This window comes from Tachysurus fulvidraco, chromosome 20 (assembly GCF_022655615.1).
Source record: "Tachysurus fulvidraco isolate hzauxx_2018 chromosome 20, HZAU_PFXX_2.0, whole genome shotgun sequence".
NCBI classification, from domain to species: Eukaryota; Metazoa; Chordata; class Actinopteri; order Siluriformes; family Bagridae; genus Tachysurus; species Tachysurus fulvidraco.
Genome location: NC_062537.1, coordinates 18,368,979 through 18,393,364, shown reverse-complemented (window position 1 = coordinate 18,393,364; position 24,386 = coordinate 18,368,979). Strand labels below are relative to the sequence as shown.

At 39.4% G+C, this 24,386-nt stretch overlaps 1 protein-coding gene across 1 annotated transcript in view; it reads left to right on the top strand.

Annotated features, from left to right (window-relative positions):
- kcnn2 (potassium calcium-activated channel subfamily N member 2) overlaps window positions 1–24,386 on the top strand; it is a 42,236-nt gene that overhangs the window by 12,540 nt on the left and 5,310 nt on the right. Inside the window, exons 3-7 of the mRNA XM_027175445.2 lie at window positions 6,858–7,276; window positions 10,904–11,045; window positions 11,264–11,374; window positions 12,397–12,524; window positions 20,786–20,794. Coding sequence (XP_027031246.2) covers window positions 6,858–7,276; window positions 10,904–11,045; window positions 11,264–11,374; window positions 12,397–12,524; window positions 20,786–20,794 — 809 coding nt within the window. The remainder of the gene's footprint in view (window positions 1–6,857; window positions 7,277–10,903; window positions 11,046–11,263; window positions 11,375–12,396; window positions 12,525–20,785; window positions 20,795–24,386) is intronic.

Below are 24,386 nucleotides of genomic sequence, written 5' to 3'. Positions count from 1 at the left end.
GCGGAATATCTGATGCGCGGAGGTGAAGACCTCTTGAGGATTGTGTTGCAGGTTGTCCATTAACATAATTAGTTTTACCTAGCGAGTAGTTTTCCTTGCGCAGCCCACTCTAAATGTTTAATCACCGCTCTTTGGAGTAACAGACTTTCGGAAAGCACTTTCCTGACAGCAGATCACCCCTGATAAACAGACGAAAGCTTTTTATCCCCTTCCTCGAGGACACATTTGCTTCCTTGAGGAAGATCTGAATTTTTTTTTTTTTTTTTTTCAGCTCGTCTCTCTCTGTTTAACTCATACTGAGCTAAGCGTGCGTGGCTCCAAGCACACAGTCTGAGTCAGAGATGATGGATTCCTCGCACTTGTCAGAATTACTGGGAAGCTGAGACTCAAGTATTCCTGACACCGATCTCCGGTTTATCTTTGACGGCTCGGCGCCGTGCAGCATGTCTTATGAGATAAGAGGACATGAGGTTCAGAAAAGCAAACTCATTAATTATATTTGTATATTTCCACCTGGAAGGGGGCAAGGTGGCTTAGTGGTTAGCACGTTCGCCTCACACCTCCAGGGTTGGGGGTTCGATTCACGCCTCGGCCTTGTGTGTGTGGAGTTTGCATGTTCTCCCCGTGCCTCGGGGGTTTCCTACGGGTACTCCGGTTTCCTCCCCCGGTCCAAAGACATGCATGCATGGTAGGTGGATTGGCATCTCTGGAAAATTGTCCGTAGTGTGTGAGTGTGTGAGTGAATGAGAGTGTGTGTGTGCCCTGCGATGGGTTGGCACTCCGTCCAGGGTGTATCCTGCCTCGATGCCCGAATACGCCCGTGACACGAGAAGTTCGGGTAAGCGGTAGAAAAAGAATGAATGAATGAATTTCCACCTGGAAGCAAATCAGCCTTTTTATGGGGTGTTTCTGTCACTACATGAAATACAGCGATACACTTCGAAATATTGTCCTATTTACAAGTCATCATGCATTATTATTTTTTAATACGTACATTATTGCATCCCGGTTGTATTTCCGTGATCCACCGTGACCCTGAGCAGGATAAAGTGCTTATCTATGATAAAAGAACGAATTCCGACTGTAAGGAGTGACAGTCGGAAGAAGGTCCGATTCTTTATCACTTTATTAACCCTCACTTGAAATCAACTCGCTGTTGCTTTTCACCGAGTCGATTAGAATTTTTTGTCCCATCTCCTCATCACACGAGGATAGATTTCTCAAAATGTAAACCATGTCACAAACCCAAACCCATTATTTCTGTTCTATAATGAATTTAGTAACACGGTCCTCTTTAATTACTGAAGGAATAAAAGAATGTAAAAAAAAATCCGGATGATCTTATATTGTCTGAATAATTACAGTTTTATATTTGTTTTAATTTAGATTTTTATCGGTTTATAGTTACATTTAATATTGTGGAACATTCGCAATCTATGCTAAAGACTTGCTATAAAGCTTAATGGAACACGTTTACATTCACAGCTACTACTATAATAAAGAATACCACATTTCTAACCTAAAAAACGACTTTTTTTAACACCAATAGAATAGATTTGAACAGGGAAAATCCTAGCAGCAGCAGCCTGGATGATGCAGGACAATGTTAAAAGTCAACCAGAGAAATAAAGAAGACTCAAGGGCTCTTAAAACTTTTAAGGATTTTCAGCTTACTGAATTAAAGTAGTTTAAAATGCAGTGAGAGTATTTTTATATGCTGTGTATAAATGTGTGCGTGTGTGTGTGTGTAGATTTGTTGTGTTATAACACGATTATGTGTGTATGATTAGTGTGCGGAGGAGCAGTCAGGGAGCTTTAATTTTGTTCCCTACAGCGTGTCCTTGAGTGGAAAGCACCACCTAAAAGCTCCAAGATGTGTTTCTGTTTGAATGATTCGTGGTTTTGTAACACGCCGCTGCTAAATATACAATCTAGGTCATTGATCCCATTTTACTTCTAATAATGGAACAGACAGATGTTTTTTTCTTAATGGGGGAAAAATATATATCTAAATTGCAGGCAGAGAGGCCTTTTATAATTTGAGATTCTCATTTATTTACCGCTGAGTTTTATATGGTCCTTACGTCCTCTGAATTATTGAAGCATCCGGGCCTTTTTTCACGCTGATGACGCACAGCCGAGTGGCAGCGAAGGAAGTGAATAATTAACGGCGGAAGGGGACGGGACTTCTCTGAATCGGCTCTGAATCAGAGCGCTTTGCTTGAGTGAAGGTTTCCTGCAGGCGATAAAGGCCTCAGGTATTTGTTTCATACCCTTCACACCCCGAAATGATTTCACTAATGAGCTCTCGTGCCTAACAATGGAGGGGAGTTAACTAGTGAAATCAGGCATTGTGCCGAAGGGTTGGATCAAATACCCCGTAGTGTGTGTACTGTGACGAAGGGCTGCTCTATAGACTCTGCATCAGGAAACTGTCTGGACTTTTTTCATCATTTGCAGTAAATCAGCAGCATTGGACTGAACTGGCGTTCATATACTGTATTTACCAAAGCAGGGTAGAGGCCTAGCACAATGACACCGGCTCTATCCGTATCTGTATCTGTTTAGCACACCAAATATTTGTTTCTGTATCTGGATTTAAATTGATGTGTAATAAACTGGAACATTTTATTTCCTTGTTTTAAGACTTTAGTGGTTCTAATCCCAAAATAAAAGCAAATTAGAGTATCTGGAGGGGGGGCACGGTGGCTTAGTGGGTAGCACGATCGCCTCACACCTCCAGAGTCGGGGTTCGATTCCCGCCTCCGCCTTGTGTGTGCAGAGTTTGCATGTTCTCCTCGTGCCTCTGGGGTTTCCTCTGGGTACTCCGGTTTCCTCCCCCGGTCCAAAGACATGCATGGTAGGTTGATTAGCATCTCTGGAAAATTGTCCGTAGTGTGTGAGTGAATGAGAGTGTGTGTGTGTGTGCCCTGCAATGGGTTGGCACTCCGTCCAGGGTGTATCCTGCCTCGATGGCCGATGATGCCTGGGATAGGCACAGGCTCCCCGTGACCCGAGGTAGTTCGGATAAGCGGTAGAAAATGAGTGAGAGTGAGAGAGTGAGTATCTGGATTTAACCCACCACAACCCTGACCAGGCAGGATGTACAGTATGAAGGCCCATTGTAAATGCACCACATCACATTCATGCAGATAAGCAATGGTCTTTATTTGTTCCACATGCTGCCTATCTATCCACTCACTCGCACTTTATTGAAGTAAAAACCAGAAAAAATGATTAAAGTCTCCCTGAACGTTCCTGGTAATGTTTCTAAAATGCAAATAGTGCACTTTTTAGTTATATTTATCTGTATATGTAGCCATTAAGAGCAGAATATATGTCCGTTCTGTATAATGCATTCATATTTAGCTGCATCCTTAAAAAGCAGGATGATGGTGGAGATGGCTTAGTGGTTATATTCTTGGGGGAAAATATTCTATGTAACATCATAAATTTCCACAAGGGAAAGAATTAAGTGTTGGTTTTCCCATTTAGTAAAGACCTTTCAAGGATTGGTTGTTGTTGTTTTTTTCTTACAGATTCAGTATAGAACCATGCATCAATACATTTTCCATTCATAAAAGCGCTTCAAGTAAAAAATCTGAACTGTTGAGCATTTTTTTTGGGCACTCTCAAAAGAAAGTTTCAATCTGGAAAAAATCTTTGGTTTATTTTAGTTTGTTAAAGGTTCTTTGTAAACCACTACAATGGCTTCCCCATTTATAAAATGTACCAAGTAGAACCTCATTAGAAAGACAGACACTCATCATCCAAAGAATCTTGGAGAAACCTTCTAAAACTAATTTTTAAACAAATCGCGAATGGTTCTTTGGTTTGCCCCTTAAACATTCTGTGTAGGACACCACAAAAAAGACTTTCAACTACAACAACCTACATAAGTAAGATAAAATATTGATTATTAAATCTTGAATGTGCCTTAATTTTTTTTGCTTGTGGAAAATTACAAAAATTAAACAATGGCTTCATCATATATAAAATATACCAAGTATAACCTCATTAGAAAGACACATCCAAAGAACCTCTGTGGAACCCATTTATCTACAAAATATTGAATGGTTCTTTGTATTGGCCCTTACATTTTGTGTGTAGAACATTTGTAAAATATACCAAGTAGAACGTCATCATAAAGATAGCCCAGGGGTCGGCAACCCGCGGCTCCGGAGCCGCAAGTGGCTCTTTCATCCCTCTGCTGCGGCTCCCTGTAGATTTGGAAAATAAATATTTAATTTAAATTTATTTTATTTTAGTTAGTTAGTTTTTTTTTTTAATGACATTCTAAGATTATGATGTTTTTGTAACATTAAAATATTAAAAACATTTTGGTTCGCTGTAGCCGGCAAGATAAAACTTTGATGCCATGAATAAGAAGAGGACTCAAGTAGACATTGAACATTTTATTTGAAAGTAACCTTCAATTCAGCATCTTTTTACTTAAGGTTAGTTCAAACTGTTCAAAATAATTTTGTTTGCTTGCAGAAATAAAATTGCGTTTACTCGGTAGCAGTTCACTGATTTTATAAATGCAACACACTACAGTTTTTTCTATACTTTCCATAAAGGTAAAAAAACGATATATATGCAGCGTTATCTTTATTTTAGATGTCAAAAGGGTTTTGTGGCTCCCTGCGTTTTTTTTTTTCTTTGGGAAACGGGTCCAAATGGCTCTTTGAGTGTTTAAGGTTGCCGACCCCTGAGATAGACCCTTCAAGAAGCTTTGAGGAAACAATTTTCCTACAAAATCTTGAATGGTTCTTTGGTTTAACCCTTAAAGTTTGTTGTGGAACACTACAACAATCAAACAATGACTTTCCCATGTATAAAATCTAAAAAAAATAGAATCTCATTGCAATAACAGATCCACTGACCCTCCAAAGAACCTTTGAAGAACTTTGAAGAACCAAAATGGTTATTTGGTTTGTGCCACTACATCAGTGACTTCATTAGAATCTCATTGGACAGGCTAATGAGAAATGTCGTCTGTTAAATCTGGCATGGTTCTTTGATTTGTTCATTAAATATTCGGTGATGATCCCTGAACTGAGGATCAGGAGAATCTGCCATAGCTCTTGGTGAATTTTCCTCACAGATGGAACTCCGAACTCCAAAGCCACCATTCTAGAAAATGAACCATCTTCTGACCAATCAGAACAGAGAATACGGCAGGGATTTTGTATAAAACACTAAAAAGAACAACACAGCTTCACTCGCAACAAGAATTCCATTTGAGAAAAGCCTGTAGACTCAACAATAAACCTATTACTCCGTGAGAGCCTTGCGAATGCACAAGCCTCATTGAAATTCATCGCGTCAGAAGTTTATGCTTTCCTCGTGTCGTATCTGAGAGTTGCAGACACGCCGGGTAGAGTTGAGAGCTGAGAGACGAGAAAGAAAGATGAAGAAGGAGAACGGTGAATTATGTGGTGCTGACAGAGAACGCCGAGTGGACCTTGAGGTGACAGACAGCTCAAGGAGGAAGCAGTAAGGGAAGTTTATCTGCGCAGATTATCAAGGAGGGGAGCCGCTTTGACAACACACCCGTTTGGGCGGGAGTTATTTATCGAGCCCAAGGTGGAGGCGAGTCTTTTTTCTGATGGAGAAAAGGAGGGGGAGATGTTGAGTGGTTCCCAGGCATGAGCCAATTGCGGAGAATCATGGTGGCAGAACCTGAAAGATGGGCTTAAGAATGAACAGTGAGGGATGAGTGCTGGCACGGGCTGCTGAGTCAAGATTGAAATTGCAATGTATGTGAGTGTGTGTGCTGAAAATAGCAGAGTATTTTTTTCTCATCCCGATGGGAAACAGACACATTGTGGAAAAGAAATTCGCTAAAGATTACAGCACAGAGATCAGGGTAATACGGCAAATATTAATATGGTGCAAGCCACGGTTATGTTTACGTGCAAAGGTCGACATCAATACATTGTGACCTGCGCATTCTGTATCTACTCATAAAAACACGAGCCTGAAGATCTCAGACTACCTGAATCATCTGGACCTACAGTAATTTATCAGCCATGCAAGGTTTCAGAGTCTTGTCACAGCTTTATCATTGTGATGTCAGTTTCATGTGCTTCCGATGTCCTTATTGTAAAGACGGCGGGAGAGACGATATTAGATTCCCTTCCCCAAATCCAACCTTGCAATTTTTTTAACCTTGTAAAAGATGCAGTATTAAATTTTTTATTTTTTTTTTACTTGCTAAATTGCTCGTTGTGTAACATGATGAAAAAGCTTACATATTTTGGAAAATACATGGTGTTAATCTGTACCTTTGCCTTACTTTTCTTTTTCTCTAGAGTGACTGGCTTACTTTTTGAGTCTTTAATATGCATGGAGTGTACATTTTAAAAAAGATTTGAAGTACAGAATTGTTTTAGAATAAAGCTTTGAAGGTAAATTATGTGCAGTTTTTTTTATGTACCACACTTATTACTGAGTCCAGAGGATGGAGTCAGACCGGTTCCAGCTCCTCCAATCCGGGTGGAGTCGAACCAGAAGGTTGAGGCAACTCTGTCTTTGAGGCTGAATAAGAGCGAGCATTGTTATGTTCATTCTGCTAGCTGTCGGTCACAGTACTTTAAAGCCACAAGCAAGAATTCGACTGCTGGTTGCCATAGTAACCTAGCATTAGTGGTTAAGGTTTAGTCTTATAGTTGGATGAGTTCCAGGTCCAGCTTCACCCCCTGGAATATTTGTTCTGCTGTGATCTTGATTATTAGGCTGCACATAAATATGGTCAATATAAATTCTCTGCATAATATAATCATTTGAAACACAGTGAATGATCTGAAATATCAGTCATCTTTTTCTTTTCTTTTTTTTTATCACCACATCAGCTGTTTATGGTAGACAACGCAGCGGACGACTGGAGGATAGCCATGACGTACGAGCGCATCTTCTTCATCTGCCTGGAAATTCTTGTGTGCGCCATCCACCCCATCCCGGGCAAGTACACCTTCACGTGGACGGCACGTCTGGCCTTCTACTACACGCCGTCCAAGACGGACGCCGACGTGGACATCATTCTGTCCATCCCCATGTTCCTGCGGCTCTACCTGATCGCCCGCGTCATGCTGCTGCACAGCAAGCTCTTCACGGATGCATCGTCACGCAGCATCGGCGCCCTCAACAAGATCAACTTCAACACACGCTTTGTCATGAAGACTCTTATGACCATCTGCCCTGGCACCGTGCTGCTCGTCTTCACCATTTCCCTGTGGATCATCGCCGCCTGGACTGTCAGGGCTTGCGAAAGGTGTAGCAGCTCTCATACACACACACACACACAGTTTAGGCAGGGTTTACACTCCAACACACATGGTTACTGTTCGTATTTGTCATTGCACCCTGCAGCGTAGCAGAGTAGCATTAAAATTCTGTTTACGTTCCACGCTAGAAAGAGCAGTGCTAATTAAAACAGCATTGATTGGGCCTACAGCGGTGACACATCTGCTGTTGGAAAACAGTAGCATGTTCTCTTGTCAGTAATTTTTGTTTTTATCATCAGAAAAGGGACTGCAATCTAAATTAGTCTTTCCAGGCTCCCTGAGGGACGCTGACAAAGTTACAGACGAGGTGCGAGCAGAGGAAGGTGCTATAAGGCTATTTAGTATATAACGTATAAACACGCTGCTTCTCAAGCTCACTCCTGGGAATTCCTGCACTGCAGATATCTGTTTTTTTCTATACCTGACCAATCTAACGAAAACCGTGATTATTACCCAATTAAGATAATTAGGACTACAGCAGAGGTGCGGTGCTGCTACAGAGGAACAATGTCACACTTATCTGTAGTGCGAGTCACAACACTGAACCGCACTCGGAAATATTCTTTCTGCTTTGGAAAAAATGTGTTTTCATCGCGGTGTTTCCAGTTTATTAGGTAAAGGAATTAATAAACATCTCGATCATCTTCAAACATGCGCTTGAACGGAGAATAATCTGGATCAGTGGAAAAGAAATTCATATCAGTTCAGGTTGCTTCCTGCCAAATTTTTTCATCAAAAAAGAAAAATAATGAGTGCTCATTGTGAAATTTCTTCACGTCTATCTTTTTTTGTTGTTGACAGTTATTAAAAAACAATCCTTATATATTGCTTACATATTCACTGAAGCTCTATAAAACTTCCTTTTGTCCACTATGTCTATTTTTAGGCAGTTATTTTATATCTGTACATATACTAGTGTAAGAAATTTATTTTCCTTTTTTGCTCAAGTCTTTACCTACAGTTGACAGTTGGCTCTTTTTTACTGCGGGACGGGACTTAATGCGCTATCTTATTAATATTTCATGCACTGGCCTGTTTTTGCTCTCTGACCACTATGTTTCCTCTAAAATCACATCCGAGCAATTCAGTTCAATTCGGTTTTATTCGCATTGCGCTTTTTCCAGGGGGCATTGTGGCAACGCTGCTGCACAGAATTCTGTACATTTATTTCGCAGAGGAATTTTAAATTTATAAATGTATCCTTAATGTATGAGCAACCCAGAGGTGACGGTGCTGAGGGAAACTCAATAAGGCAGGCGATATGAGGACAAGACCTTGAGAGGATCCAGACTTCAAGTGAAACGCATCTTAATCTGAGATCACTTCTAAAGCCATCTTCATCGTTTCTTAGTGATACCACCCACAGTAACCTCAGCTATCTCCAGACTATCCATGAGGAGTGGTTTTCAGTTGAGGAAAACTCCAACCAGAAGTAGAGTATCAGGATGGATCAGGCAGGTTTGGAGATCTCAGGAGGAGAGAGTGAGAAAGAGAGAGAGGAAAATTCTAGCTCATTCGACATAATAGTTAAGGACAATGTACACTGTGTACAGAGTGAAGCAAGGACTCCAGCAAGTCTCACTATGACAGCATAACTATAAGAAGGTAACTCTGACATGAGGAAGCCCTGGGACATAAATCAGCCAGCCAGTCCTCCATCAACAACCTTGAGTGAACGTGTGAGGGTGTGAGAGCAACACCATCCAAACATCCCACACACTCTGCCCATGAACCCTCCAGATCTGCACCTTTAACTAAGAAATCAGAAAACCGCCCACACCAAAGAAGAAAACAGTGAAGCAAACATCAGTGTAGTTCCTAGTTATTCATTACCTTGACATTTTATTTATAGGATAGCTGCAGCGTAGCCAAGTGTCACCTGGTGTATAGACAACATTTCACCTCAGCTGTGTGTCTTAACCACTCACAAATGTAGTGTTTCTCTTGTGTGATGTCACTAAGGCATTAGCGGTTTGTTTGTATTCTTGAGTCACTGAAAACCGCCAATATTTAGATTTAAGAATCATTCAGCTTTTATTTTATTTTAAGTGAATTATTTAGCACAGTGACAACTTGACCAAGCCAAATGATTGGCTCCTGTAAAGGTGGATATACAGTCCCTCCTGTAAAGGTGGATATACAGTCCCTTCTGTAAAGGTGGATATACAGTCCCTCCTGTAAAGGTGGATATACAGTCCCTCCTGTAAAGGTGGATATACAGTCCCTTCTGTAAAGGTGGATATACAGTCCCTCCTGTAAAGGTGGATATACAGTCCCTCGATTCTCTACTCAAACAAATTTAGCTCTTACGCGTGTTCAGTCTCCATCCAAACAAGGAAGGGAAGCATATACTGTAATCTTAATAATTTCTCAAATATATGTGCATAAGCGTCAACATTTGCTACTACAAGAGAAAAGCTTGAAGCTACACTAATGACTTGGCACTTGCTAAATGCAGGATTACTCACAGTGCCAGTAAATTGAAGAAAAATACATCTACAGTCTTGAAAACAAGCTGTACTTTGACCCAGATCTCAAACTCCCTTGAGCCTCTGTATGTTTATAGATAGATCACATTTTTTTGTAATTCCGGCATAAAATTGATCGGATTGTTCAGATAATAAACAAGCTTGTGTTTGACCAATCATATTTAATATGCAAATTATTAGAGGATTATGGTGTCATATGAAACATGAAATTTTAACCACAGAACTTTTAGTCAGCATGCTAAGCTACCTACCTACTGTACCTAGCTAGCTAATGAGAGTTAAGATTAAGAGTTAAACAAGCATATAAAAAAAACAGAACAAACGCCTGACAGGTCACCTTATCGCTTCACTTAGTGTTTTCAAAGCACGCATCGGTGATCGGATTAATCAAATCGGATGCTACAGATGGCAAAAGCTCATATCTGTGGCACGCATATTAAATGTTTTAATTTAATCTCTCTGATTAGCTTTTTTGTCAATAGAGCCAGTTCAATATGGACATGATAGAGAATGTTACACAATCTCAGTATCACACGGTATTTGAGAAATGTTGCTTTTCTTGTACTACTTTATCCTAGCAGAAATATCATATTATTACAAGAAAACATCTCATTATTTTTTTTTTATTATTATTATTATTTTTTTGTGTCCACAAAAAAATATCTAATTTTTATAAGAAAACATCTTGTTAGTATGAGAAAACGTATTGTTGTGAGAAAATATTTTTAGGAGAAAGCATATCATGCGAGAGAACATTTTCTTATTATATGTAAGAAAAACATGTTCTTATGTTGATTGAATTTTTTACCAATAGGAAACATGCTGTTACTAAACTGCTGTTATCAAAAAGCATCTTAAAATCTAATTGTTTCCTGTAATAACAAGACATCACTTGTAGTAAAGAGATGATTTCTCATAAAAATAAAATCATTTGTTGTTGTTACAAGACATTTTCTTCTAGCAACAATATGCTTTCTCAGAAAAACGAGAAGTTTTCTCATAAAAACAAGATGTTTTCTCATAAATAAGAGATGTTTTCTTTTCTTTTTGTGTTTTCCTTCAATGCCAATTCAGATGAGTTCTGCAGATTTTTTACATTTTTTCTTCCTAATGCACATGCTGTAGGTACCATGATAACCAGGATGTAACCAGCAACTTCCTAGGAGCCATGTGGTTGATCTCAATCACTTTTCTAACCATCGGATACGGGGACATGGTCCCCAACACGTACTGTGGCAAAGGGGTCTGTCTCCTCACCGGGATTATGGTGAGTCTGTATATTTATTTTTTTATGTTCAGTAATGTTCCTTCAGGACCCTAAAAGCGGCTCTGTGCTTATAGAAAGGTGTGTATCTTACTGATATACCACTATGGAGTTATAAAATACAGTGGATAAAGTGATAGTGCAGTTTATTTTTCTGTGGGAAATCAATCCTGAGGCAATATTTAATGTTTATCCTTCATCCAGCCCGTCTTTCTCCCCAGGGTGCCGGATGCACTGCTTTGGTGGTGGCTGTGGTCGCAAAAAAACTGGAATTAACCAAAGCCGAAAAACATGTACATAACTTTATGATGGATACGCAGCTGACAAAAAGAGTAAGTACATTCATTTCTCTTTTTCACTTTTATTTCTATATACATTGTCAAAAGCAGCTAGATGTACAACGTGCCTGTAAAATTTATGAATGAAAATAAAGGACACATAAAAACACATTATTTATTTATTTATTTATTTATTTTTGTTTGTTTGTTTCGGTCACTCAGTATGTTTTAAATAGAAAATAAAGTGATAAAAGATTAGATATGTTACAAAATATTACATAATATTTAATTATTAATATAATTAATATAATATTACAAAATAATACATTCATAATTAGACATTTCACATCTTAAAAGTTTTTATTGTTTCTATTCTGTTACAAAATATTAACACCAATGCTAAATAATATTAAGTACAGCATTTCAGGAATAAATTTGTAACGTTCTCATCGAAAGATTCTGGTATTATATTCAGTATATAAAAATTCTGAATATTGTATGAAAACATGAAAAAAATTAAAGAGAACTGTTTAAATGTTCCTTAAATATCACGATCTGTTTCACATATTTGTTTACCTGTGTGTTACATATATTCCAACAAAACGCCTGTATGTTTATTTGTAAGATTATAAATAAACATATGCAGGTATTTTTTAATTCAGTTGAGATAAAACCGAATTCAAGCGTTTACATGGCTAAATAACTTGATTATTCCAGCTCTAAACCCAGATCGATGGAGGTGTTTCTGTGAAAGTGTTTCGATCAGATTGACCACTCAGTGCAGTTACGAACGGATTATTTATTAGCATGTAAACCTACCTATTAAATACATTAAAAAGTACAGGCAAAGTATACACACCCTTTAAGAGTGCTAGAAGGAACCTAGATATCAAGGTAAGAGGTCATTTTAAGCTCTAACGTCCAACCAAGCATTTCCAACTTCATACTCCATATGCAATCGTTAGTTTTACGCTAAAGCTATGAGCCTAGCATAGCTAACAAGTCATGCAAGTCTGCCTCACCCAGAAGCCACAGAGCTGCAGCGTGAGTCACCATGTCTTCTTTCTCTACCTCAGGTTAAGAACACTGCTGCAAACGTTCTCAGGGAGACCTGGCTCATCTACAAGAACACCAAGCTGGTGAGGAAGATGGACCACGCCAGAGTCAGGAAGCACCAGAGGAAATTCCTCCAAGCCATTCACCAGTACGTACCGTCCCTGTACCAGTGTTCCACATGTCAGTCTGCAGTTGCGTCTTCTCTGTGACAGAACTACGTTCTGAGCTCTGAATTGTTTGACACCTGTAGCACAGGGTTACAGCGATGGTGGAACCAATGAAGCATTGTTTCTAGAGTATTTCAGAGTCACAATGAAACAGAGTTATTGTGTAGGACCTTCTTGCGTTTGGACAGGACAGTGGCTAACGGTTCTGCTCTGGGAGGGTTGTTTTATGTACACAGTTGTGTTTTCTCTGCTCTTGCACAATTATCAGGTATTGTTGACGGGTTTCATGAGCTGATTCACGTGTTAGGACTAAAACTTTATAAGCATTCAGGAGTCTCCTTTGACCCATAGTGCAAAGGTTTGAATCCCATCCTAAAGTCAGGGGGAAAAATTAACTTCGGCAGCTAGACAGGGTGTCTCAAAGGGCTCCATACATACTGTGTGACTTTGTCAGTGGATGTTCTTAGGCGTCCAGTTCTCGGTTGCACCTCTAATCTTTCAGTCTTTTTAAATTTGTTTGTGAAGGAAAATTCACATTGCACCCACGCACACACACATTAACTTACTCATTCACACCTGAGGATAATGTGAAGTAGTTCGTCCATCCGTGTGCATGAGAGGTGTAAGAAACTGGAGAACGTAGAAGAAACCCACACTGACAGAAGATACAAAACAAAACTCCCCACTGGAAGTAACCCAAGCTCAGGCTAGAAATAGGGACCCTGAAGCCATGCCGTTCCTCTAAGAAACCTCGTCCCCATCCCAATCCTGAGCACTAATGTCCATTTGAATATTTACATCTACACAGTTCAAGTTTTAACCTTAAAGCTTTTTCCATATGGGTGTTATCGTCTACAGTGTTATCATTGAGCATGTTCTTCCCACAGGTCTGTCTGGACTAAAAAAAACTTTTAAGTGGAAAATGCCCATAGGCCATGGGATATGCTCCATTTCTACTCTTAATTTGTGCTCAGGAATCACAGTGGGAGCTTGAAAGTGACTTCTAATGTGTAAATCCTGCATTAGTCCTACTGTTTAACACCAACACACACTTTGCTTGACATTTATAGGACATCTAAAAGCACTGACGCACCCTGTAAATGTCACTCTGCTTACTTCGGAAGATCGGGGATGTTAGACATGGAAATGTATGTGTGTGTGTGTGTGTGTGTGTGTGTGAGAGAGAGAGAGAGAGAGAGAGAGAGGGAGAGAGAGAGAGAAAGAGCGCATGCGAAAGAGAGAGAGAGAATCTATGTGTGCGTATTTCATTTACTTTTGAGGAAGAGAACTGAAACATGAATTATGTGCAACATTCTTTTTTAAATCGTAATAAGGAAGCGATTAGACTGAAGAGCACTTAAAATAAAAATAAAGGTGGATCTGGTACAGGGAACTTTTTTATTTATTTATTTGTTTGTTTGAAGAACATATTGAACGTCCTGTGTCTCGTCCTGTCCTCCCTTTCTCCTTTCTATTCACAAGGGAACATATGCACTTCTCTTTTTATACTCATACTAACACATTTTTTCCCTTTTTTCTCTTTACATGCTCCCTGATTCCTTTTCCTTTCCTCTCTCTCTCTCTCTCTCTCTCTCTCTCTCTCTCTCTCTCTCTCTCTCTCTCTCTTTCTCTCTTTCTCTCTCCATCTGTCATTTTTTTCTTGCTTTTTTTAATCTGTTTATTCATCTCATGCCTTCTGTTCATCTGCCATGCACCACTGGCTTTATGTTTAATATGATATTATCAGCAAACACTGTGGGATTGTAAATGACTTGCATTTGAAGTTTACTGTGTCTCTTCTGACCCTTGTGACAGATGTTTAAATCAGTTAACAGTATGGGAAAATGGTCCGAATATCAATTTATGACAATTTAAGTCATAATTTGCTAACTAGTGTATTCCTGGTGGTCTGGGAAGTCCCTTTCACATGGTGAAGCTTTTAGTGCAATTTTAAAATGAAAACAGTCATGGAAACGATCTCATGGCTGAAAAACTCCGGCACACAGATTGTCAAAAATCGGCTATAGGTTGTTATTGTTCTCTCGGCTGCTTCATGTTCAGGGTCGAGACGGCTGATCATCTGTTCTGCCCTGCCTGTCGCAGCCCTCCCATTTTTATCTGGGCTTGGGACCAGCACTGAGAGTTAATTCTTCAGTGGTTAGAGTTGCTCCCTGCCTGGGAATCGAACCCGGGCCGCAGCAATGAGAGCATGGGAAACTGCCGCCGGACCACCAGGTGACCAAAAAGCAATGGTAATAGAATGTAATAGTGTTTAATTCCCTGGTGTTTTATGGTTCTCCTCTCACCTCCCAAAAAACTGTGCTTGTGAATGTGTGCATGTGTCTGAATGTATGTGTGTGTGAAAGTGTGTGAATGTGTGTTGTGAACGTGTGTGTGTGTGTGTGTGTGTGTGTGTGTGTGTGTGTGTGTGTGTGTGTGTGTGTGTGTGTGTGTGTGTGTCTGTGTGTGTGTGTGTGTTGTGAACGTGTGTGTGTGTGAGTGTGAGTGTGAACGTGTCTCTATGTGTGTGTTTCTGTTTGAATGTCTGTGAATGTGTGTTGTGAACCTGACAGCCCCTTAGTGTTAGCATTACATTTCCAGTTTATTTTCTTTTTATTATCCACCTTTTGTATTGCTCATTTAGTATGTAAAGCTGCCACTGGTTTATTCAATGTCGTGCAAAGTTATGCTAAACCTGACGGACTGTCCTTCTGCTACAGGACAGATTTAGACCTCTTTAGGAAGTTAGTTGTCATAGCTTAGGAGTTGCTGCTCGGTGCACGCACACACACACACACACACACACACACACACAGACACAGACACACAATACGATTAAAATTTCTAATAGTTCAATTCTGTGTGTCAGTTCTTGCGTGTGTGTGTGTGTGTATGTTTGTTCACATTCATACTAATCAATATGTCTAGCCAGTTTGTAAATATAAGCCTTAATATGGCCTTTTTGTGTAAAAAAAAAAGGAAAGAAGAAGAAACACTTTTGCCTTAGATGTCATGCAGAATGTTCATACTAACAGATGTTAGCTCCTCATTTGCAATGAATGTAAATTACAGCATGCTTATTAGGGGCTATTAGCATTCACCTTGTGCTAGTCATGTTAGGATTCTTGATTTTATTTATTTAATTTCCTTAGTCTACATCCCACATGCTTAAACACAACAGCAGAAGAATCTCTATAAGTTTTTGTCTTCTAGACTACCACATCGCTGAAAATTTTCCTAAATATTTTGATATATCAAAGCCCATGCCACATTAGCAGGAAGCTAATTAGATCAAGGCAGTGCACATAAGCTAACACAAGTCTACAGGGAGATGTCTTTACTCCGATTCCATCAGCAGTAGTTCAGTTTCTGCTGAACTAAATTGAACTTGTTACAGATGTCATAAGGTGATATACAGTATCTGCACTGTTGATCATTTAACGCCAAGAAGTGAAACTGCAGCAATGCAGCAATAACAGGATATGTTTTGTGAGATAAATCCACAAAGCTATTATTATTATTATTATTATTATTATTATTATTATTATTATTATTATTATTATTATTATTATTATTATTATGTATCATAATGTTAGCTATAGGTGGATTAAGCTCATCTTTGGCTACAACCTGATAAGTGTAGTTTATTAAAAATCCTGTCATAAAACTAACAACAACTGAGAACTAAGATCGAGTTAGAAAAAAGCTACACACTATTCTATGGTGTACGTTATAATCATTAAAACTAATTCAGCCCTGTTAATGTGCCATAAGTTCGGAGTGGTGATTGGGGCAATCCTGGGGTAATATAAAGCTGCTACTCCCTGATTCGTTGCCATGTGATTGTCAGTAGTCCTATTTGAGCAGGGTTAGATTGCTTGGATGACATATGGTAAAATGTTTCTTGTCTAGGTTCATTAAGGCAGGGTGAGTACGTTTCCACGGGTTATATTTCCTATAAAGGAACCAGGATGTTTTACCTCATTTACATTTACAGCATTGGCAGAAGCCTTTATCCAAAGCGACATACAAAATGCATGGTCACATCCACTCCATGTTTTATACACTGTATGGACAAAAGTACTGTATCTGAATAAATGAGTACATCCCATTTCCATTCCAGTATATTCCATTCCTCCTTTCTACCAAGTTTGGAAGGTTATTTTAACAGTTTAGGAACGATATTAGGAAATAGTGGATGTATACGTGGTTTAAACACAAGGAACATTACTAAAACATTTAAAGTTATTTGAGTTTATTTGCCAACATGTAACATTATATGTTTAAATTATTATTAATTATGTTGTTCATGGACACGGTGGCTTAGTGGTTATCAGGTTTGCCTCACACCTCTGGGGTTGGGGGTTTGATTCCGGCCTCCGCCTTGTGTGTGTGGAGTTTGCATGTTCTCCCCGTGCCTCGGGGGTTTCCTCCGGGTACTCCGGTTTCCTCCCTCGGTCCAAAGACATGCATGGTAGGTTGATTGGCATCTCTGGAAAATTGTCCGTAGTGTGTGATTGTGTGAGTGAATGAGAGTGTGTGTGCCTTGCAATGGGTTGGCACTCCGTCCAGGGTGTATCCTGCCTTGATGCCCGATGACCCCTGAGGTAGGCACAGGCTCCCCGTGACCCGAGATATTTTGCTCCAGCATTTATATATATATATATATATATATATAAATGCTGGAGCAAAATCCAAGCAGCAGCAATCAGAAAAATACCCTGCGAAAACCTGGCAGGATTGTAAAGTAGCTTTATACCTGTATTTGTCATTGTAATAGCTCATTTAATCAGCCTGTGGCTCATGCATTTTAAATTTTACTATATCTGTCGAGTATACTAGACAACTATATATATTAAGCAGCACAATTTCCCATTGCTGGAAAATCAGAAGTAAAAACACAGAGTCATTTGTAAATATGTACACAATATGGTCAGAATGGAAATAAAATCAGAGAGCAGCTGCAGGAGATAGAATTACCCCAGGTACCCCTTGTGCGAAGCAAATCCTGCACAAACAGGACATTGTATGCACAGTGTCTGATAAAATACACTGCTTTTTTTAGTGTAGTTTTAATAGATATCTTTGGAAAACAAGGGGTTGTGTGTGTTCATCTTTTTTGTACATATCCAGAGATTATATGAAAACTAAATACTAATCTTATGGTCTTTTTTCTTCTGTTCTTCTAATCGTTCGGAAGCCAGGGTATTTACAGTACAGTGTGGGATTTTCAGATTCAGGGCCGTCCCCAGACTCATCCTTCACTGCACAATCCAGTGTTTTCCCCACTCTAACACAGCTGACTCGACTTCATCAGCTCATTAACAAGCCCTTCAGGAGGTTAAAATGTGTGTCAGCACAAGGAAACACTAAAATCTTCACTGAAACAGGGACAACATTGCAGAACACTGCTCTACGTTATTGTTTTGGACTGTTATTTGCTAAAGTGGGTTTTAATTCGACATTTTTATCCTGGTGGGTTTTTTTCTTTTGGACATTCGGCTTTGAAATAGTTTTGAAATGATGTACCCTGTTGCAGCAATTTTGTTTATGAAACTAAACCTTCAAATGCTAAACGTTCAGCACTCACAAACAGGTCAGAAACATGAATTATGAATGTGCCTTGTACTTTGAATTCCAGATTGAACTGAACTGTTTCTTTAAGGCAGTTGGCTCACTTCCATTCCCATAAAAATCGAGTGTGTGTTACGAGTGCGGCAGCGTGGTGGGCTAAAGGCTTCAACATTTTGATCCTTTATTCAAAGCGGCCCTTACCAGCGTTCGCTGCATCACTTCACAGAATCAAATTCATTGATTCTGATTGGTTTCTGTCCTTTTTTTCTGGCAAAATTGCCTCATGCAGGCAGTGCAGAGTGATAAGAGGATGTGAAATAGCACAGATTTGTGTGCATGAGATAATCAGGGGGAGAATATAACAGCTGTTCTCAGATCAGCTAGGCACTAGGGGGCTGGATCCAAAGGACAACCTTCAGACCTTTGATTGAGTAAATGGACTGTAGATTAACTGACCTTAGATCAGTGTGTCTTAAAATGATTGTCTCTACACAGCAGTTGATCTCAGATCAGTGAGTCAGTCCTTGGAAGGACCGTGTAGAAGCAATAAGCTATCAGGGGTGATGTGTAGTGTGCATTTGCTGGCCTCAGCTTCAAGCCACAGCTGCTGATTTGAATGCAGAAGCTGCTCTCATAGTAATATGTTATTAAATGGTCTGAAGCAACTGATCTCAGATCAGTATGTTATAAAATGATATGTAAAAGAGATGATTTAAGACCAGTTAGTCTTCAAGGTGACCAGTTAGTCTTTAAGGTGAGTAAATACCAGACACTGCTATGGAAGTGTACTTTATCAGACCTTAGATCAGTGAATCATCAAATGAACAGAACAGTTGTGGAATGCTAATGAGTCCTAAAATGAAGTGGAGCAGCTGATCTCAGATCAGTAAGTCCTAGAGCATACAGCAACTGAACTCGACACAATAGTCAGATGATTCTTCATAAGGTCAGTAAAGAATCAGAATCAGAGAGTCATTAGGGGAGTGTATAATAATTAGCTGCTATAGGATGAGCAGGTTCTCAAGTGCACAGATTTTCATGCAGAAGCTGCTCTCATATTAGTAAGTCATAGAAAGTGAGAATGTAAATGTGAATGAGAAAAAAAAAGCTGATCTCAAATCACTGATTCTTCAAGGGGAATGTTCTTTACCTCATCCCAGTTCAGTGAGTCCTCAGATTAGCTAATTGGTGAGACCTTAGACAGAATAAAGGCTGCTGATCTCAGATTATTGAGTCTGTAAGGGTGAGTAAGATAACATTACCTCAGTGTCTAGCGTGTCTCATACAGTATTTGATCTCAGATCAGTAATTTATCAGAGAGTGGGTATTGTAGCTGAATTGAGATCACCAAGTCTCTGAAAGTGTTTATAACACCTGAGCTGAGATCAGTAATTTCTAAAATGTCCTAATGACAGATCAGCATGTCCTCAAAATGTTCTGAAATGGACAGGAGATGGTCCAAGGACTGTGTACTTTTTGGTCATTCTTTTTTTGTGCATTAGAGAGGTGATTTAAACCATGTTTAGCACAAAATCTCCCTAATAGTCCTTAAGGAAAAAGCTTTTGCTTCACCACCATCATGTGACATCTGATATCTTTGTGGAGGACAATCCTTTCTAAACCCATTACCCAACGCTAATTAAAAGCAATAGCCATAGGTGTCTTTGCTGACATTGACCTTAACGATTTACAGCCCTTGCTAATTTAGTTTGTTGACGATTCCAAATCAAATAACCATTCAAATAAACATTTCCATGCCATAAAAACCGAACGAGTAACAGATCACAGATAGAAGATCAGTAAGTTCTCAGATGGACCTTATACAGTAGCTGCTGATCTCAGCCCAGTGATTCTTCAGACTGTAGCTGATCTCACATCAAGACAGGAAAGGAGTGGCGCAGATGATGACACCAGGATGCAAGGACGGTCCAGGGATGAAGGTTACCTGTCACAATGTTTGCATGTTGCCAGAGCAGAAAAAAAAAAAAACGTGAAAGGAGAGTGAATGAAGGAGTCAGAGACAAGAGGATGTCAGGTATCACTCTGAATACTCAAAATTCCACCAGGCCATTAATATTGCACAGTGACACTGTAAAGCCGTATGTGTGCGCGATTCTGCTACTCCACTGCTGTTAAAGTGTGTTTGTGGGGGAGTGTGTGTGTGTGTGTGTGTGTGTGTGTGTGCTGTAACTGATGCCTGTGTGTGCAGCAGTCCATGCACCACCTGCTGTGTCTCAAAGCCTCGGAGGAACATTACAGAAAGCTCCAGGATGCGCGTGTCTCATTTATCCAGCAAAACACAACTGCTTCTGTTCCGTTTTTCGAAGGTCATGCAGAAACACTCACTGGCTGATCCATTTTTATATCAGTTGATGACTCAAAACAGAGCCGGGTTGTAGTTTTAATGGTATTGGCTGGGGTAAAGTACGCTGTGCCAAATTGGCAGCTAAGATGAACACTACATCTAGTGCCAAAGAGCAGTTAATATTAATGTAGTATACTATATAAAGTATGTGTAAGAGTGTGTGTTTGTGTGTGTGTATGTGTGTGTGTGTGTAAGTGTGTGTGTGTGTTTGGAATGTACTGAATGAACGACTGAACGATGTGATGATTCATTTGTCTGTTTTGTTTTCCCTCCTTTCCTATGTGTGTCAACCCAACCCAATAGAGCGCGAAAGTAAGTGCCTCGTGCCTCCAGATAAACACCTGCCGTGTGCATGCGTCTGAAAGCTTGTCTTTCTACCCCAACAGTCTGAACACACCGCAAATGGCACTCCCTCACTCATTTGATAAGTGAAATTCATCCTGTTTCAAAATGTTTCTTCTCAATGTGTTCATGATTCTGTAACCGACACCTTGGTTCACTTCCTCCTGTGCCATTCCCGTACTCCTGTACCTGCAGATATTTTTGCCACAGCCGTACACACCGATCGAAACGTTTATTGATCAATTTAAACAATTCTACACACATTTATTCAAATAGAATCCAATTAAACAGCTAAGCTACATTACAGCAGTAACATGTCTAAGGTAATGGAAGTCTATCTAACCCAGAATCTTTCTTTTGTCTGCCTCTAGGAAGCTTATTGCAGTTTATAGGAATCCAATAAGCATCAATTGACCAGAGACACACTAGGATGTCAGTTTCTTTGCCAGCTAGGGCCTGACAAACTGGGATCCTGATTAACATAAAAGCGTTCGAATCGCTTCAGCGCCGCAGCCGTCTGAGCATGAGAAAGCAAAATTGTGTCTCACAGCGACATTAGGCATTCGTTAGAAGCTCATGTATGTGGAAGAGGGTGAAAGCACTATATATACTATATGTGTTAACCTTCAACCTCATGATTTGCACCTGTCATGTGATAAGGGAGAGCAAATCTGGGAAAATATTGAGTTTTTCGGTCACAATTCATTTGACCGCTAAATAATTTCTTTCTTTTTTCCGCAGAAATTTAATTTTTTAAAAACGATCAAATTTGTCTTACTATGAGATCAATAAATCGAATCTAATGTTCACCAGCTGGTTTTTAGATGATTTTTAAAACTGAGAAAAATGACCAGCCAATAGAACAAGACCGTAACAAACCGAGGTTTATTGCAATCGTATAATAGGAATTAGATCAATTCACATATTTTGAAGATATTTAAATTTTGCTGTATTTTGTAAGTTTGACATTTTGAAGTAATGTTTTTCTTTATTAAAGTAGTTCACTCAGGCTGAAACTTCATTGCAATCAATGACTTTCATATCTTTATACATGTCTCTGTGCTCACCGGAACAAGCTTAAAGTGATGCAGGTTATAATATATAACCTAAATTTGTTTCTATCTATTTCACACAATTTCTTTCAGCATGAGGTATCCTTGCTTAAAGTATGTCCTTAACATTTCGGTGTGTATTTACTGATAAGATTTTACGTGAGATAAACTTCCATTCTACTTGAGCACAACACTAAAGAAGAAAATAAGATTGTATAGATTTTTTTTTTAATCGAACCATTTTATTAACAACTCCAATACACTCCACAATTATTATTTTTTTTTACATCTTTTCCAAATGAATTTCAATTATTAATGACGGAGGGTGTTTTTCCTACCATTGCTGCATGAGTGTGATGATCTGAATTCTTTAATCAGGTAGCTACTGATTAAACTCGGGTTTGCTTCCATGAACCGAAGGATGACTGCTATAAAGCTTCAGCTCTACTGTTTCTCATCCCTCTGATTACACATATATTTAGTGATTTTACTATCTTAAAAACTATGGTGGTTCATCTTTGGGCTCATGGAACCAGATGTGCTCCTGGAGCTCCATCTGCCTTTGACTTTCCTTCCATATTTTCCTCCTCGGTGGCCCGGAGTTTGCTGAGAGCCAAGAGAAGGGTTCCATAATGATCTGGAATTGTGGAGTTTTGTAACTTCCTGTGGGCACAGGAAGAGCTGTGGACTGTGTATGTTGAATTGAAGGGCTGCGATACATTTTATAGGCAGACCAGCAGATGAAAAGGGAATGAGGTGTGGAGGCTCTATGACTCAGAGTGTGTGTGTGTGTGTGTGTGTGTGTGTGTGTGTGTGTGTGTGTGTGTGTGTGTGTGTGTGTGTGTGTGTGTGTGTGTGTGTGTGTGTGTGTGTGTGTGTGTGTGTGTGTGTTTGTGTGTGTTTGTGTGTGTGTATGTGTGTGTGTGTGTTGAAGGACAGAATATGCCTGAAGGACCCCTGCATGTCCTCGTCCATTTCCCAAATCCACACCATTCTGCTTTTGAGCCAAAACGAGCAGCTTTCTCTCTCAGCCAGCGGGAACCAGCTCACTCAAGCAGCCCTATAAATTAGATACCGGATCAACTTGAATAAACGCAGCACACTTGAGTGCATCTTCACCGCATTAGCATCCCCGATTTAACCATTTCTATTTACCCAACCGGTATGTAGTAATGTTTTATGCTATAAGACTTCAAGATTAATGGACCTTGAACTCCAGCACCTATTAAAGCTGGATATAAACCTTGTAGGTGGTCAGTAACTCCAGAACATACCTAATGGTCCGTGAGAGCCCTTCTCTTCCATTCAGGAGAGGCCGTTCGTCTTAAAAACGCACCAGATTCAAAATGGCTGCCACACGACAGGATTAAATCGATATTACAGAGAAGTTGCAGAAGAAAACTCATATTTTTAGTTACTCAAATGTATATTACTTTATGAGAAGATTAGACAGTCAGCAGCTTTGAGACGTTTGCGAGGCTAATGTAGCTAAAATGTGATGTCACTCAGACATTCCTGTGTGGTTTAGGACACAGCAGTGGCGTTAGACTCTACTCTATGTAAATGAATAGGGCAAAACGCTATAGCGACAGCCATAATCTTTGCATTCAATTTGTCAGTCGCTCCAGAATTTTAAGATCACACAAATTAACACAATATCAAATAAACTCAATATTTGGAGGATCTTAAATGGCCACAGATTAGCTGTAGATTTGGGCATATGACATCATCACAACACACATTCAGATGAATCCCTCTTTCATTGTGGATCATGAGTACAGCTCCCACAGAAACTCATTACATGTGTGTTCACTGCTAGGAGTTCATTAGAACAATCCTGTGCTTGTGATTTCACAGATGTAAGAAGTTTTCTGCAAAAGAATCACACAAAAAAACAAACGGTTTTGGCTTTAGCAATCATAATAAAACGTCTCTCAGGCTTGCTGAACGTAGTAATGTATTGTAGTATTGGTACTACAAGCTATTGTAAATATTTAGTATTTGGCAACAGTATTTATTTGAAAGTGTGATTATTTGCATCAACATTGTCATTGTAGTGAGTACAGGAAAATTCAGGGACAGATTTAGTCAAGATGAAAATCTTGTCGCTCAAGTACCAAGACTTTTGCTATAAATTTGCTCTAAAGTACCAAGACTTTTATTATAAATTGGCTATCAATTCTATATACTATAAATTCCACATTCCATCAGGAATCTTGATTAGTCTCTCCCACTAAATCAACTTCCACAATTGTCCTCTTTTGTTTTCCTATGCAGTATGGTGAAGTTGGCGCCCACTACTGGCACTTCCTGTCATTACAGCGCAGGGTTTTCTGCAATCTAATCTCTTAGAAATTGCTCCATCTGGTCCAATCCACTCTGTATTTCCCTCAGGCCTTGATAGCAGGCTCTTTCTGATCTGTGTCATCAAATTCACACAGACTAATTAGAGCACTTGGAGCAAATCTCTTCTCAAATCAATTCCAGAACTCGATTTTAAAAAGAAAACA